Source organism: Electrona antarctica (assembly GCF_951216825.1).
Source record: "Electrona antarctica genome assembly, chromosome: 15".
Lineage (NCBI taxonomy): Eukaryota > Metazoa > Chordata > Actinopteri > Myctophiformes > Myctophidae > Electrona > Electrona antarctica.
The window spans coordinates 23,643,827-23,662,405 of record NC_136796.1 but is presented as its reverse complement, the minus strand read 5'-3'; the positions used below and the strand labels follow the sequence as shown (position 1 = coordinate 23,662,405).

The following is an 18,579-nucleotide window of genomic DNA, read 5'->3' as shown; positions in this document are numbered from 1 at the left end:
GATTCATCAATCTTTATTGTCTGTGATTTTGGGCAGACATACTGTACTAGGTCTGCTCGGGAGCAGACATCTATGCCTCAAACCTTTCGAATATGTTATTAGAATGCCTTATTATTCATACAAAAACAATTACAATGGTAATTAGCCTATTATTTGGTGGTGGGGTTCTTATTCTCATTAGACATGAGAGCATTACTATATTAATGTTCAGGAGATCCATCGTGCGATCGAGGGACTTGCAGTTTTCAATGCGGTGTGACTCACTTGCAGATCTGTTTTTTTTTTTCTTCTTTTTTTTTCGTTTTGTTTTGCTGTTCCCATTTATGGTGTTAAATGGGGCATGGAACAATGCAAATGATCTATACGGGAGCGCACTCGTGACTTTCAGACAAAATTAGATACACCTGTGAATCACGTCTCTGAGAAACGTCAGAATTGCTTATCCCAATGCACAGTTTTACAACCTAAATTTACGAGCAGGATTATAGACGTTGTTTACTGCCAGGTTAGTGAATGAGGCCCAGTGATGTAGACACATGAGAGAGAGAGGCCGACAGAGAGAGCAGCAGCAGGAGACGGGAGGCTGTGCCAGCTGTGGTATGTAACCTTCTACAGGGGAGAGAGAGAGGTCATTCCAGGCCACATGCAATCACAACTGCCAGTGTGTGCGTGCGTGCGTGCGTGCGTGCGTGCGTGCGTGCGTGCGTGCGTGCGTGCGTGCGTGCGTCAGTTGCTCCTGATGGATGGGACTCTAAACCAATGAGATACTGGATCTCCTGCAGGATGGGGCCAGTGAGGCTAGACACATAGCTGAGAGCAGAACAATCTGGGCAATGTGTTTTCAGTTTAGAATGTTCGGCTCACAGGTGTTTGAGGGCTGCAGCTGGGGGGTGAGTTCATTTAGGGAGTTTTTACTTGAGTAAAAGTATCTACTCTGTTACAAGTAAAAGTCTGGTTTCAGAATTTACTTCAGTTAAAGTACAAAAGCATTGGCATCACAATGTACTTAAAGCACCAAACGTAAAAGCACTCATTATGCAGAATGTCACATTTCAAGTTTTCAAACGTAAAAGCACTCATTATGCAGAATGTCACATTTCAAGTTTTCAAAATGTAAAAGTTACTCAAGTTAATCAAGTTTTCGCAACCCGTTGTGAGCTTGTAGATCAGCTATTTAAATTTAAAATAGCCAAAAGATATATAGAGCTTAAGTGGTTAAGGTATGTTTAGTAATACAACTGTAAATCTAAAAAGTAACTAGTAACTAAAATCTTCAAATGATTGTAGTGGAGTAAAAGTATTGAAAATTGGAAATACCAAAAAGACCTCAAAATTGTCCTTTTCTTTTGACAAAAATATACCTTTGTTAAGAATCTCAGTCCACCCTGTAGTGATGTGCGGGATGGGCGGGTTCGGGTAAGCGTTAGCCTACTAGAACATATCACGGGTTTGGATGGTGTGTTCAGTAAATGGTTTACACATGTGGCACAGCACATGGGCTATACATCCACTGCACATCGACAGGGCCGGATTAACACCTCTGAGGGCCCCTGGGCACTGAAGCTCGAAGGGCCCCCCTTCACGCGCACGCAACATTTTTTGCTGTTTCGGAGCCGTTTTGGGGCAGTTTTATGCCGTTATATTGGCCTATTTCCGGTCGCCTACCCCCCCCAGAGTGACAGCCAATCTAGCGCATTGTTGCTGCTTTACACACAATTGCACTTTTCAGCTGCCCTTCTCACCAACAATAAAACACTAATCTTTTTAGACACCATTTATTTTTATTTTTTTGAGGGGCCCCTGGTGCCCAAAGTGCCCATATGGTAGATCCGGCCCTGCACATCGATGCAGTGGACTCCATGCACACGTGACACTTTGGGTTAGCCTGACACTCAGTCTGAATTTTCATTTCGTTTCACTTCCATTATTCAGACTGAAAGCCCTCCCCACGGCAGCAGTTTATGGGATGGGCGTTGTCAAAGCGGTAGTCTTCGGTGATTGGTTCATACCAACCAATCAGAATAGTAGGAAAGCAGATGACGTTGTTGTCAATCATGAGGCTATGGCTAACCCGTTTGCTAACCAAACAAACCACAGCCAAGTGAGCCAACGAGCACTACTAGCATGTAAACAAAAGCGGTAAAATATGTTGGATGATGATGTTTATAAAACCTGTCGTTTCTGTAAAGAAACTATTTATCATACGCCGATTTAATAGCCAGATTGATACGGTTGTGTGTCACCGCAGTGGGGGCAGCCATGTTTGTTGTCTGACTCTGTCGAGTGACAGGGCTGATGGCCAATCAGCTGCTGTGATCGGATTTCCGAACGACACTAACGCCGCCGTAGGCAGAGACTCCAGACCTGAATCGCCAGAACATATTTTCTTAATGGGCGTGGCTAGCGATTATGGGCTGGAGCCAGGCTAACTTTGGGTGGCTTTGGCTAAGCTTTACTAGAAAATATCACTAGTTCAGACAAGCAGGTCAACACATACAGTATACGCATGCGTGCGTGCGTGCGTGCGTGTGTTGAGGTTTCACCTACAAGTTCCTTTCAGTGGTAAGTGGGTACATTTTGTTTAACCATTTTAACCCTGGTCTGGCATCACAATCTCCATATACAAGCTGTGATCAGCTATTTTCTAAATAACACAAAAAGCAGGGCTGCCAAGTCTCACGCTTTGAGAGTGAGAGTCACGCAATTTGACCTTTTACCACGCACCACGCCACACCTCTCATTTCTCACGCACGCACAATACGCACGCCGAGGGGGGCATAAAATGTGCCAAAAAAGCCAAGCCGGCTATCATAATAACAATTTTCTCCGCGGCTCCGCCGCGTAATAACGCGCGCCCATGTGTGCGTCCTCACAAACGGCAAAATAGCCGATCTGCAGGAGATCATGCAGCGCTGTTATATGCAGTAGAAGGGTAACCAGGCAGTGGACCACCAAATCGTCAGCAGGGTCCCTGACTGTGACGCATGGAAATGAGCCATGCAGAGTTTAACATCGCATCGAAATATTTTTCATGGAAGACAATATAGCCTCCACAAGTTACAACATTAAGTGAGTAAGTCACAAGTGACTATCTCTCTTCTATACTGGTGTGTGGCGTGACTGGCGTATCTTGCGTGATATGAGGAACGGTGCCAGTAGCCTACGCACATTATAGGGACAAAGTCGTGTGTTTGTGTGTGTGTGTGTGTGTGTGTGTGAAGGGGGAGGGGCCGCATCGCAACTTGTCGTTATAGTTCTGTTCAGAGAGGGGGGGGGGGGGGGAGAGAGAGAGAGAGAGAGAGAGACCACAGATGTGTGGGCATGGGGAAATAAAAAATAAGGCATTTTCCCAAATTCCAGTTTTCTGACTTTTTATTTCACAACATATTCCCCAATTTCCACTGAGATTATGGGGTGAATGAATGTGGCCAGACCCATCTTCTCTTTCTGTCATAGTGACATTGTCCTGCATCAGATCATGTCCAAATCAGGTTCTCCAATCTCCAGTAGCCTCTTCAGTTTTTTGAAGATTTTTTGAGTGGTGCAACCACTCCCTTACGGAGCTATGTGTGTGGCTGGCTGGGTCTGAGCACTATGTGTGTGGATTGCTGGCTGGCTGGGTCTGAGCACTATGTGTGTGGCTTGCTGGCTGGCTGGCTGGGTCTGAGCACTATGTGTGTGTGGATTGCTGGCTGGCTGGCTGGGTCTGAGCACTAGTCCATGAGCCAGACCCCCCTAATTTGCGCGTTAATTACGAAATGGGTGGGCAAATTCTTGTTTGAATTTTTGACTAGCTGTACTTGTCTACTTCACATTTTTGTATGATAACAATCGCAGACTAGCAGCTTAGTGGTAGTTATCATGCATTGAGTACATGCACCCCTATATTGCCACATGCAAATTGTGACAACAAATATATGATCAACTTTTGAACCTTACTTTGTGCAGAGACCAATGAAACCACTTTTCTGCATAATTCAAATATGGGGAATTGATTGGAATGGTTATTTTACTTCCACAAAACTTCCATATATGCTTAAATGGGCTTTTAATGCAGTATTTTGCACACACATCTAAGAAATTTAAAATAAGGCTTGCAAATATCCCCATTTTGGAAGTGTGTGCTAAGAACCAACATGTTCCTAATGGCTATAGAGAACTGCTCACCATTCTAAGCTTTAATATGAGTGGTAACATGTGTTTGTACGTTTTGTAACTCTAGAGATACAATCAGAAACACTATTATAGTGTGATAACACGAGCCAGGGCCATAGCTATAGAATCAAATCGGTGGGCAAAGCTGGTGTGATTTTTTTGACTTGTTGTGCATCTCTACTTCACAGTTTGGCATGATAACCATTGCAGACACATAGCTTAGTGGTCGTTATCATGCATTGAATATGTGGCCCCCTATATTACCACACACATTCTTACAAAAATATATGATAAACGTTTGAGCCATTATTGTGTAGAGACCTATAATCACACCTTTCTGCATAATTCAAGTATGGGTAATTGACTGGAATAGTCATTTTACTTATTCAATACTTTCATATATGCTTAAAACTCGACACCAGGCTGGCTGAAGAAGTTCCTCATGCAGAAGACCCCAACACGTTGTAGTGTCTGGCCCTTAGACTTATTGACAGTCATGCCGAAGCAGGGTCTCACTGGAAACTGGTGGGGCAGAGTGAATGGATAGATGATGTTGGTTGGACACAGGGTGATGCGTGGCCGTGGACTGAGAGTGCATCCCGCATTGACACCAACCACAGATCTTGCAGCTTTAGGCGTGCATCTCGTGCTTTGTCTGACTCAGCTCTCTATGCACGTTGTTGTGCGTCACGCATCCGGTTGCAGTATAGGCTCGGGTACCTTTGGGCATATTGGCATGTAAAAAAGGTGATCTGTAACTGCCATCTATTAGCCAATTCATCGTTCTGTTGAGCTGGTCAAGTCATGGTGATGTCAGCGGTATCACCTTTTATGCCCATCTTTGTCAGGCATGCCCAAATATGGGGTCTATGCAGATGTCAGAAGTCGGTGGGACGAACCCGTATTTAGGCATGCCCAAATATGGAGTTGCAGAGGCAGAGGCCTTGTGATGTCAGCTGTGGCCCGGGCAGAGGCCTTTTGTGGCGGTTCTGGACAATCATGGGTCCGACCAACTCAACACCGGGCACTGCACTCCCTGTGGGGGTGTAGAACGCGTGTGTCGAATTTGAAGTAGGTGGGGCGAACGGTTTTGGTGTTACATGTATTACAGACGTACAGCTGTACAGACACAGATACTTTGCATTTATAGTTAGATGATACATTGGCTACTATATGGACATTGAATATTCCCTCATTTAAAACCTTTGATTTTGACATGTTAACAAAATGAAATAAGAATGTTGACTCTGTCAATACAATATTCAATTGACAGTCATGCAAAATCAGGCATATTTTCCTATATAATGCCTAATTTGCATATTTAAATATACAATTTCAGAAAACTTGTAATACAATAAATCATTGTTTTCATGTAATTAATCAACTATAGGCCGTGTTGGGACCCCAGAAAAAGTGCCTAGAAAATGAATTTCGTTCCCGCGTCATGGGCACTACTCATTCAATGCATTTTTTCAAATCAACCTGGGGACCACTATTGTGTTGGGTGGGGATATGGGCTAAGATTAGTGCTTTTGTAACTTAACACTTGCTATGCATCCCATGTGTATACAACTTCCCCTTTCTTGAGATTCTAACTCCCTTTTTCTGTTGAATTTCTTGAACTCCAACTTGTCAGTAAATGACTACATGGATGGACTCATCATAGGTCACCAGGTCATTCAGTGCACTTCCCCTTTCTTGAGATTCTAACTCCCTTTTTCTGTTGAATTTCTTGAACTCCAACTTGTCAGTAAATGACATGGATGGACTCATCATAGGTCACCAGGTCATTCAGTTCACGGTTTCTCAACTAGTGGAAAGAACATTTAAAAAAATCAACAAATCCTACATTACTAAATGCATGGTCAGGGACCACATGCAATACCTCCACGGACCACCAGTGGTCCACGGACCACCTGTTGAAAACCCATGGTCTACTAGATGGACGTGTGTATGCACGTACAGAGATTTTGTGCATTAATTATTTAATACTCCTATCTGTATCAATATGAATGTGTATATTAGAGTGTTCTAGATAGATGTAATCATACATCACAGCATTTCAATGTGGCCTACTAGGGAAGTTTCATGGTGATCACTAGTTCTTAAGTTTTTTCATCCTATTCACATGTATATAGGTGAAAATAACAAAATGTGTGATAAATATGAAAAAGCTGCTCCTGTGGAAGTGTTATCATATATTAATTTACTTATATTGACCTTCTAAACAATTTAATATAGGTATGGTTTTGCCCACTCATTTCGTAATGAAAACTTGTCTGGCTGGCTGGCTGGGTCTGAGCACTATGTGTGTGGCTTGCTGGCTGGCTGGCTGGCTGGGTCTGAGCACTATGTGTGTGGCTTGCTGGCTGGCTGGCTGGCTGGGTCTGAGCACTATGTGTGTGGCTTGCTGGCTGGCTGGCTGTCTGGGTCTGAGCACTATGTGTGTGGCTTGCTGGCTGGCTGGCTGGGTCTGAGCACTATGTGTGTGGCTTGCTGGCTGGCTGGCTGGCTGGGTCTGAGCACGAAAACAGCGTGGTGGTTTTTCACCACCTGTGCGCAACCAAACACAAACACAAACACAAACACAAACACACATGCACATATTAACTGTATATATGATGATTTCGGGTGTGCCAGTACAGTACAGTACAGTACAGTACAGTACAGTACAGTACAGTACAGTACAGTACAGTACAGTACAGTACAGTACAGTACAGTAGTGGGTCATTTCTCTACCGTTTCGGACGCGGGGTGGCTCGCAGGAACCGGCCCGGCACCCTGGGCTCTATCCTGTGGGTCTGACACCCCCCCCCCCCCCCCCCCCGGGGACCCCCACACGGAGTTGCACCACTCTAGGGTGGGATGTCTGTATTCCTCTAAAATTGGCCTTTTTTAACATTGATTTAGAGTCTAAATCAATGTTAAAAAAGGCCAAATCGACATTAAAAAAGGCCAATTTTTTTTCGCCGCCGCCCGGTGGGCGGCGTCGAACACATTAGGACACTAAGGTCTCACTCTTGGCATTTTCTGAAACTTGGCAGCCCTGCAAAAAGTATGGCTTAAACTGGTTAAACCGCCAGCACCCAAACCTTTGTGTGTGTGTGTGTGTGTGTGTGTCACAGAGCTACAGTGGGCTGTTTAGTCAGGTCCTGACAGGCAAAGTCACCTTCCACAGCACAGTGGTATGCGTGCAGCGATTCTACTTTCACATCTGGAATAAAACAGACTGGTGGTTACAGAGAGTATCTGCAACCAGGAAGTACAGGGCTCCATAGCCTATATTACCTTAAATGGGGTATGTGGAGGTTTTACACACACACACACACACACACACACACACACACACACACACACACACACACACACACACACACACACACACACACACACACACACACACACACACACACACACACACACACACACACACACACACACACACACAGCTAAGGCAGGTTGACAGACAAGCAGTTACTTGAAACCAGATACGCTCTCACCACCACCACTGCACAGCACACCCCTCCAAATCTCTTTCTCTCTCCGTTCTGTCATTGTTCTCTTCTCCTTAACCACTTGAGCACCAGCATCCCTACTCTGGACGGAGGAACATTCGCCCCAACTAGCAGATATGTGAGTTTGTAGATTGGGTGCAGAGCAACTCAGGTCCATTTGACTAAGTATAGAGGGTTTCATTAACAGTTATCCTGCATTCAGAACCCTGTGCTGAAAATAATGTCTACAGTTAAGTGTTGATTACAGGTATGTATTCTGTAGTCTGTACTGTACCAATAATATCCCACATAATGAAGCAATGATGGGAGACAAGACTAAACAACATTCCAAAGATCAAGAAATTGAACGCAGCAAGTAGCCTGGTGAACCATCCCGGTCGGGTTCAATCACATTATCATGTGTCTTCTGCAAGACCAAACGCTGGGAGGGCGTTTTGCACAAACCAAAAAGTGGAAGAGCCAATCAGCATCTGTCAATCACAGGGCCCTGGTGCGCAGACACTGATTGGCATGACATGATAATGTGAATTCATGCGACCGGGATGGTTTGCCAGGCTAGGAAGTAGACCCTTTCTTGTGCCTTCCAACATTATTATTCTGGTGTTAAACATAAGTCTTAAATACTGTACTGTCTGTACATGTACATGGTAAAAATATGGAGGAAAAAAAGAGGAAGGTGTCTAGAGAAGCTTCTTTAGGGGAGCTGCAGTCAGAAACAGGGAAGCTGAATGATATTTACGGTCTGTAGTTATCAGTTATAACACTATGACTCACTGGGTCCTCTGAGATTGGCTACTGTATCCAGAAAGTAATAAATTAATGACAAGCGGGCTTTCCGACAGGGAGAATATTTGACAAGAACACCAATGAGTGCAACAGGAAGTAATGGGAGGGAACGGAACAGAATAGAAATGAATTCATTAAGAACAGGTTGCTCAACCTGATAGGTATATTGTAGTGTAGAATCAGGGGTGCACATAACTTTTTGGGGACTAGTTTTCAGGGGAGCACCTGGAAATGTCGCTTGGTGCGCACCGTAAAAACAATGCAGTAGGGACAGTACAACGCTACTGTATCAAATACTAACCACACAACGGACTGTTACAAATTGATACATTAGCACTGAGGAGTCCATTGTCTCATAAAGCAGAACGTACATTGCGATAAAACAGCAGTGACCACATCTGACCTCCCCACTCCCTCCACTCCACCGTACATGCACGCACGCACGGATGCACGCACACACGCACACACACACGCACGCCGTGCAATCAACCACAACCACAACCAATGGTCTTGTGAGTGAGCCATTACTCAGCAATGTGGAGGAGATATGTTGAGTTGACACAGCTGAAACCTCTCTGAAGGAGGAAAAAAGAGGAAAGGAAACCAGCATCCTTTCAGAAAAGCATAATAATACTAATACTTTATTTATAGAGCCCCTTTCATGACAAAAACGCAGCGCAAAGTGCTTTGCAGAACAAATAAAGAAAAGCAAAAACATAAAAAACAACATTAAAATCATGTGATCATAGAATTTTCACATCTTGATCTTGGTACACCATATTGTCATCATTAGTTCATATGGACAGTGCAGATGCACTGCACTGTTCCTTATTGAGGCATGAAAGATTAAATGACCCGTCACCTCAAAATGCCATTCAGTTTCTGTTCAGTTCTGTCATGTTGAAGCTACATGTACAATATACTGCATGTTTGAAATCCTAGTAATGCTACTGCAGTACATCTGTGTTGCTACCAGCGTCGGATATTAGCAGGGGCAAAGGCTGTCGTCACACTACACTACAGTGTCACACAAAAGTAGCAAAAACAGCAAAAACAACATATACAAAGCTCACAGTTGTGGGGGTGCGCATGCTTATCCGACATACCATAGGACCGACATGCGGAAAACGATCGGATTAAGGTTGGCGAACATGCCTTAAGGTTGGCGAGTCTGGCGACCGGATTAAGGTTGGCGAACATGCGTTAAGGTTGGCGAACATGCCTTAAGGTTGGCGAGTCTGGCGACCGGATTAAGGTTGGCGAACATGCGTTAAGGTTGGCGAACATGCACTGCTCTGTGCTTGCGGTTATGGTTAGGTTAGGGTTTGAGGTAAGTTGTCGTACCAATAGTATGTCGAAACTAAAGCCTGTACCCCACAGTTGTGAGCTTGAAGATGTGCAATTTTTAAAAGTTAAAGTGGTCCAAGTGTGTCCAATGTGTGGTTTTAGGATATTTAACCAATGTTTAACAAGACCTTAAATAATAACTACACTGGATCTATAGAGGGTATGCACATGCATAAAGTGGGAAAGTGAGTGGCAAACATTTAATGTTTAATGCAATCAGAAAGGACTTTTCTGCTTGGTTGTATGGGCTGTCAAGGCCACTCAGTACATTAGGCATTCCCGCATAACTTCCAGGTATGATGATGATGTCATGCGCTTACCCTCTATTGGAACACAGGTTCAGCATAGCCTATTTCAACCAGAACTACCTGTAGTAATATAAATATTTCATTCCACTTTTGTCTTTTTGTTGAGTGGTGCAACCACTCCTATAGACAGCTATGTGGGTCCATGGGTCTGTCCCTGGGTCCGTCTGTCCGAGCACGGAAATAGCATTATAGCGTTTGTTCACCACCAAGTGTCACTGTTGCACAGCCTAACACAGACACACAGTACAGTACAGTACAGTACAGTACAGTACAGTACAGTACAGTACAGTACAGTACAGTACAGTACAGTACAGTACAGTACAGTACAGTACAGTACAGTACAGTACCACTCACTTCAGACTGGTCTGTCTTTTTTGGGCGACTCCTCTGTGTACCAGCAGAGGGGGGCTCAAGTACCACCAGTGCTACTAGTACCAGTGGTTAGGAACCTCTGCTGTAGTGTAGGCCTAAATGTCTGACACCAGGGTGATGTGTGATCTTACCAGGACTCGGTTCTCCACCCTGTCTCCTTTGGTCTCCAGCTGCACCTTCCTCCTCAGGGTCAGCTTCACCCTCCGGCCCACCGCCTCCCGTACACTCTCTGCAGAGAGGGCATAAAGGTCAAAGGTCACAGGGTCTTTACGGGTTAGAGGGGAGGTTACGGATAAGCAGCGGTGGAAAATGTATTCACATTTTTTACTTAATATCACTTGTGATGATTGGTGTTTTGCAGTGGTGTAAACTTTGTAAAGTAACTAAGTAAATTTGCTCAAGTGCTGTACTTAAGTACAATTTTGACTGAGGTATTGTATTTTACTTTACTGGAGTATTTATGATACGTAGCTTGTGGAGTTAGTTCAGTCAGATATACTCGAGGGGCTCATTCAGTGTTATGCAAGACCCACTTGTCATTCGCTGATGTGGCAATCAGCTGACCAATTGCACCTAAGAGTGGATTCTTCCTGTGTTCCTTCCTCAGCATATATGCGTTCCTGGTGTTGTTATGCACTGTTTGCAATTTCTTTTTATTTTATGCTTTTTAATACATTTGAAAAGGGACATTCTGCATAATGGGTACTTTCTACTTTTGGTACTTTGAGTAAATTTTTATACCAATACTTTTGTACTTTTACTCAAGTACATTTTTAACTCCGGACTTTTACATACCAGAGTATTTCTACATTGCAGACAGTAGTGATACTTTTACAGTATATTGAATTACTGGTTTACAATGCAGGGTTCCCACCCAGACATCTGATTCTTGTCACATTTCCTAACTTTTCCAATTAAGCACTCGGTGAGATACAGTAGTATGGATAGCCCTTGTCTAACTAAATTAAACTACAGTCACCGACTATGTGGAGGCAAGGCCAGGTTTGGGTGATTGGATGATGAGAGAGACGCTGGATGTTAGATAATGGGAATTTCACTGGGGTTAAGAAAACAAACACACATGAGGCATGTTTTGGTGACTAACCAATGACACACAGTGCAATTTTAAAGAGCAATATAGTGTCTATTATTGTAGCCTATGTTGAATGTTATTTTGGTTTGTACTGGAGATCTACATAAAGATATTTTTTTACTGAACTGACTGTCTAAAGGTAGTAGCACGTCTACATTTCGACATATTTAAAGAAATAAAGACACATTTAAAAAATAATAAATGTTTACTGTGCCTGATATACAGTATATATTTGATCCCCAATCAAAGTTTTCCATACCTGCAGAAAGCCATTTGAAAATGTATAGCAAATAGCATGGATTCACTTCCTATCCTTCTTTCAAATCCCTAATATTCCTATGTACACGTAGCAACACACCGCTAGCGCAAAATGACAAAGTCCAGTTCCCCGGCTACAAGAATCATCAACTCAGCAACTAAATGAAAACCCACTATTAAAAGACAAATCAGGACAGGTGCAGCTGTGTCTTGCTCTTCCTGACTGACTCATCATGGGATCATATTTCGGGATCATATTCCAGTAGACAGTGAGCCACGGTGAACCAACCGATTGCATGTAGACATGAAATTCCACAAATTCTTCACATCATACTGAACTCCTGCAGTCCAGAATTACGAGCAGCAGCTAGCTAATTCTCCAGTCTCCACATGATGTACGTGTGTGTGTGTGTGTGTGTGTGTGTGTGTGTGTGTGTGTGTGTGTGTGTGTGTGTGTGTGCGCCCACCCACCCGCCTGCCGGTGGGCATAGTACTTCTGGTCTCCATGTAAACGGGTTGTCTACTTTTTTTTAATTTTGAAGCATTCTAAAGATTGGGGGTTGGAGTTATGTATTCAGGGATACATTCAGGGATTCAGGGTAAATGTGAGGGAAGTGGTTCAGGTTAGGGATAGGTATTGTGAGGTTAGGGTTAGATCAAGCCGGCAGATTAACAAAAAATGTGTTTTGATACGTCTGTGGCATGCGTGTGTATTCAGCAATTATACTGCATTATCACCATATATTCGGTGTTCTCTTGAACTCTTTTGAATTCTTTCCATCGTGTCCCCATTTCACACAGTGCTGAGCAGAACTTGCACGCCTTGCAGTATGACAATTTTACTGCTTGCAATGCATTAGCAGTATTGTATGTGCAATTGTGCATATAACAAATGGACACCTTAAGTGTTCAATAATGTTCTGTGTTTGCAGATTGCTCTGAACCGAACAAGCCAACTGTGTTACCAGTTCCCTGGGAGACAGTGAGAGGGGCAGAGAGGAGGAGGAACAGGAGGAGAGGAAGGGAGATGAAGGGTGCACTGTAGGCATGACCCTGGGATTAGTTCAGCGAGGCAGACGTAAGGGTTTTTTAAACCTTTGGCAGGCAGTGGAGTTACAGTGGGGAAAAACAAGACTTACAGAGCGCATGTGAGAGTGAGAGATAGAGAGAGAAATAGAAACAGAAAGAGAGAGAACAAGAGGTTGTGAATAGAAAGAAAGAACAACAAATAGATTGGACATTTTGATAAACAAAACACAGAAGAAGAAAAACAGAGACAGAGAAAGAGTGAGTGGGAGGATCCACCACAAAAAAGTCAGAAATGGTGAGGGCTGCAAGAACAGTAGGTAGAGAAGAACATCAGAGACACACACACGCACACTGAGGCGGGAGAGTCGGGTGGTTCAATGACATCATAGTGGAATACTCCTCCTTCTCTCCGTGAGCCTGGACCGACATGAGCTCATGAGGCAGGATCAAAACATTACAACATACTGTGTATAGGATCACACACACACACACACACACACACACACACACACACACACACACACACACACACACACACACACACACACACACACACACACACACACACACACACACAGCAGTGCAGCCTGATCACAAACACATGGCTCTTTTAATGGGAGGGGGGGGCTTCCTTCCTAGTATCCAGTTGTCAATCCAGCTCACTTGTCTTTTTTGTGTGCTTCCTCTGTATTTTGGCCCCGCCTTCAAGTTAACAACATTTAACCATGCCGTTCCTATTTTGGGGTACGGATTTCACCCACTGTTTTACACCTGTAAACCTGTGATGTGTCAATAAAGATAAATGTGGGCCCTGAGTCGGACGGTTAGCTCAACCGTCTGGGCACCTAGGCTACCAAACCAGCCGGACGGCGTGCCGCGGGTTTGACTCCCGAGCCCGACGGCCTTTGCCGCGTGTCACTCCCCATGTCTCTCCCCCTTTCCTGTCTGTCTACTGTTCCCTGTCAATAAAGGCATAGAAAATCCCCCCAAAAAAATCTTAATTAAATATATATATATATATATATATTAAAGATAATAGATAGTTTGCATTTTTTAGTCTTGAGATTATCACTACATATATAATCTACAGTAGTAGTATAATCTACATTTTGTAGGTCATGTCAGCACAATGGCTGATGATCAAAGACATTTTAATGTATTGAAATTCAAATAGACTGTCCTTTCTTGCCCATGGCATTAATCAAAGCCAAAACAGGTTTTGTATTGTAAGCATACTATTGGAAACTGGCAATTTCAAGTTCTCTTTTCTGCACAGGCTGAACAAGAACGACTAAACGACTAAAGTAGCCTATGGGACACTCGAAACTCGTGGATAACAATGACTAGTGACTACTAGCAGAATATATACTTTAACTAAAACCCCCAAAATACCACCTTGATTGGGTTAAATGTAAAATAAGTCACCCACCACCATACAACCAAGCGGTATATTCACTGATCAATTCCACACGGCATGTGCCATTTCCATCGTCAGTGAGAAAGGGAGACATTTTCAAGGTGTTATATATGTTCATTCTATTCCGATTCCCTGAAAGTATAAGAGTTCCTCTGCTGGACACTTCTTTTCAGTAGCCAAGCAGTAGAATTAGCCAGGCTAATCAGTGAATAAAATCTGCAGGGAAAACATGCATTTTCAGAAAACCTTCAGGAAAAGATCAGGAAAGCGTGAAGAGTTGGAATGGCACATCTGTATGTATACATACATACACTATAAGATACTGGTGACCACCAGAGCACGCCAGCATTGTAGAGAAAGCACGAGGTCCATGAGTCAACCTCACCAGCCAGGGCATATGACTGGTGATTGTGTTGTCTCTGTGTCTGCTCAGCCTGGCGATGATGAACAATGCTTACATAAAGACTAGACTACACTTATTGGTGCTCATGGGGGAAAAAGAGATCTTTTAAAAGAAATGCTAAATAAAAACCACATCCATTGTGCTCTCTTTCTCCTAAAAATAATAAACAGATGCATTTATAACACGGATGATGGGGTGAATACATGTTTAGCAGACAGTCAAAAATCCTCACTGTTTGGGCTAATATACATTTGTATCTCAAATGGACCGTCTCAAATGGACCGTGGCAGCGGTGGCCGAACGGATAGCGGCGCGGTCTAGATACCGGAAGGTTCCCAGTTCGAATCAGCCGTCCAACACGTTAAAATTACCACCGCTGAAATGCCCTTGAACAAGGCATCAACCACTACGATGAAATGTGTTCTATGAGCAGGGCCTGGCTGGAAACAAGTTCTTGAGCTTAGCCCAGATACCCTGGGTAAATATAGATTTCATTTCATTTCATTTCACCCACAGCGGTCCATTTGGTCCCATTTTGTACACTCTCAGAGTAAAAGGTGCTGTAAGTGTAAGTGATATTTCTTTGGTTAAAAAACCCCCAAAGTAATTGTTTGTTAAGGCTTTATATTCCGATAGTAAATCATTGCTATAGTGTTTGTTAAGTAACAGGGGTCTATCTGTCAAAGACAATTGTGGTCCAGTTCCAATTTTGTCTGCTCATTCATTTGTTTTTCATCGCTTTCAATTTCACTTGTTTATAACCTGTATCCTGCATTAGTCCTCTCTCCTAATTGGATAAAATTGCATCCGGACCTGAAAATGTATTTTCTGTTTACTAAAGAGCTGGAGAGACAGGAAGACCCATGTTATTGAACAAACACTATTGTAATATCTAGTATTAAAAGGTGCATTAAGTGACATAGGCAGACCATGAGATAATGGGCCCCTGGGCCACTGACATGCAAAAAGCCTACGCATGACCGCGATGCGGTCGCGATGACACAGAGAAGCTTGAGCAGACAAATTGAACTGGTCTGGAACACTATAAAAGACACATGTTCTCTCCCCTGATTGGATGACATTTGTAAGCCACCTGAAAATGAAATTTCTGTTTAATAAAGAGCTGGAGAGATGGGGAGACACACTTGGTTACCAGTAAGATGGGTGGGTCGGGCCCCCGTGACAATTATAAGAACTCTTCGTCTCTGCGCCTGGGTGGCGGCAGACGGAAGACTGCTGGGTGAGCGCTGGCACTTTGGCATGGGGGGTCAGATCAACATATGGAATGAATTCTGTACTGGCCATATGGAGCGTGTCTTGAGTGTACAGGGTTTGATGAGGTCAGATCAACATATGGAATGTCAGAACAGGAAGGACGGGTGGGGAGGGACCTGTTCTGACATGTCAGAACAGGTCAGCTCCTATATGGAGATCTAAGGGTTTGAGGTCAGATGTAGAGTAAGAGTTGCAGGCCGACTAAATTATATGCAGATCTAGGTGATGATGCAGTCTTCTCCATGTATCCAGGGTTATGATCTTCATATATGCAGATGGCCATATATGTGTCATGAGGCGTGATGTCATGGAGATCTAAGGGTCTCCATGATGTCATGTGATGTCACGAGATGTCACAAGGCGTGACCATATATGAAGATGTGATGTCACGAGGCGTGACCATATATGGAGGTGTGGGTGACTGACAGACGGGAGATGCAGGTTTTCATAGTAAATTCAACCTATGGTCGCAACCATCACCAGTAGGACTCCCTAAAGAGCAAGGTTGGGTGCACGCATCCGCCTGGGTGACGGCAGACTGCTGGGAGAACGCTGGCGATTTGGCATGGGGGGTCAGATCAACATACGGAATGAATTCTGTACTCCATATATGGAGATCTAAGGGTGGCAGTGGGGGCAGTGTCTTGAGTGTACAGGGTTTGATGAGGGCCTGTTGAGCCTGTTGAGAACTCTAGTTTTCGCCGGCTGCCGGGCGCGGCTGCACTAATAACTTCGGGGCAGGCCCGTCTAGAGTTTAAATGGACAGGAATCAGTCAAAAGGGAGACATCGAAGAGGAATGACGGGTAGGGAAGAATCAACATATGGAATGTCAGAACAGGTCAGCTCCATATATGGAGATCTAAGGGTTTGAGGTCAGATGTAGAGTTGCTGGCCGGCTCTATATATGCAGATCTACAGTAGGTGATGATCCAGTCTTTTCCATGTTTGGCAATCCAGGGTTTGATGAGGTCAGTGTCGTGATCTTCATATATGGAGACGGCCATATATGGTGGCGTGACGTGTCATGAGGCGTGACCATATATGGAGGCGTGATATCACAAGGTGTGACCATATATGGAGGTGTGACCGACCGAACAACAATAGTGCTGTAACCTTTTTAATACAATTTTAATAAAATAATATCAGACAGACAGGCGCGCGCGCGCACACACACACACACACACACACACACCTTAAAAATGGTTCCAGTGGGATTGTGACATCAAACATTGTTGTAAACTTGTCAGTGATGCTCTACCCATCATCAATCAACTACCATTAGCTCAAAATGATCTCCATAAGCACTGCCATGATCAAGTCAGACTAATATGAAAGCTCCTCAACATTAAGGACGGTATGTGTTGATATTATCACACAATTCCAAGGAATTTCACAACAAGGCACAGGCTGTAGCCCTGCCCAAAGCCTTCTCTATCCCCCACATCAGATAAGGAAGTGACTGAAAGAACTCTCAGGTAGCCGACCTACGCCCCAGGGCATGGAAATACCAATATGCTCTACTAAACCACTTACAACTAGGCATATTATTGATAGTGAAAATATTACGAACACATTTAGGTCTATAAATTCTCCTTTCTCAGGGAGACAAGTATTAAAGAGTAATTAAGTTTCACTGCAGGCTGCACTGGATTCTTATGGTAAACAAAAGTTACAAAACACATATTGTGTACTATGACACAAACGCAAACAAAACATAACATGACTGGCGCGCGCGCACACACACACACACACACACACACACACACACACTGGACTGGCGAAGTTATATCCAATAGTTATCTTACCAAGCAATTCCTTGGGAATATCGGTTTTATCCTCAGCCATATTTGCACAGTGAGTGTGGACGTCAGAATAAATAAATAAACCCAGCAGCAGCAGCTCTCCTTTCCGCTGACGGCTGACCACAAGAAGGTGTAATCCAGTTTTCTCACTACCTGGCTACTTCTCGTCTACACTGTGCATCCATTCTCTCTTCTTCTGCCCGCCGCCGGCGCATGTTTACGCACAGTAACAACAAACATTACCCGACTGCCGACTGGCAACTAGAACGGGAGAAAAAAAACGAGAAATAAAGTCAAAACTCCTCATAAGTCTCTGCTTCGGTGTGACTTTGGTTTTCATTCGCTGCTGCTGAGTGCCAGAGCAAGAATTAAGCCACACTTCAGGCTCAACCCGAGCGACGATCCTTCCTTTCTCAGGGACACTGTACACAAGGAAGAAAGTTGGTCTGGTGTTAGTATGGAAACGGTGACACCTGGTGGTAGAAGTTTTTACACACTCAAGAGTTATTAAACATAGGCCTATGCATTACTTAATTTAATGTAGAAGAATTGTTATCGCGTTTGCCTGTTATCTCTCTACTGTGGAAAACATCAATATCCAACAAAATATTCTTTAGTTTTAGGTCTGAGAGGCTAAATGTCATAAAATGGTGGTACGTGGCTCAGAATAAATAATGTCCTTGATATGAAAATGGTTGAAATCCACTGGGGTAATCAAACAAACAATGTTACGAATTACGAGAAGCGTGTGCACGCATCCGCCAGGGTGATGGCAGACTGCTGGGCGAGCAGCGAGTGCTGGCGCTTTGGCATGGGCA

The 18,579-nt window shown here is 43.8% G+C and overlaps 1 protein-coding gene across 2 annotated transcripts in view; it reads right to left on the bottom strand.

Moving 5' to 3' along the window:
• carmil1 (capping protein regulator and myosin 1 linker 1) overlaps positions 1-18,139 on the bottom strand; it is a 67,983-nt gene extending 49,844 nt beyond the window's left edge. For both annotated transcript variants that reach the window (XM_079521718.1, XM_079521720.1), the window contains exons 1-2: positions 17,765-18,139; positions 10,615-10,712 (exon numbers count right to left, since the gene is read on the bottom strand). In XM_079521718.1, coding sequence (XP_079377844.1) covers positions 10,615-10,712; positions 17,765-17,804 — 138 coding nt within the window. In that variant the 5' untranslated portion in view covers positions 17,805-18,139. The remainder of the gene's footprint in view (positions 1-10,614; positions 10,713-17,764) is intronic.
• Between the last annotated feature and the right edge of the window lie 440 nt (positions 18,140-18,579).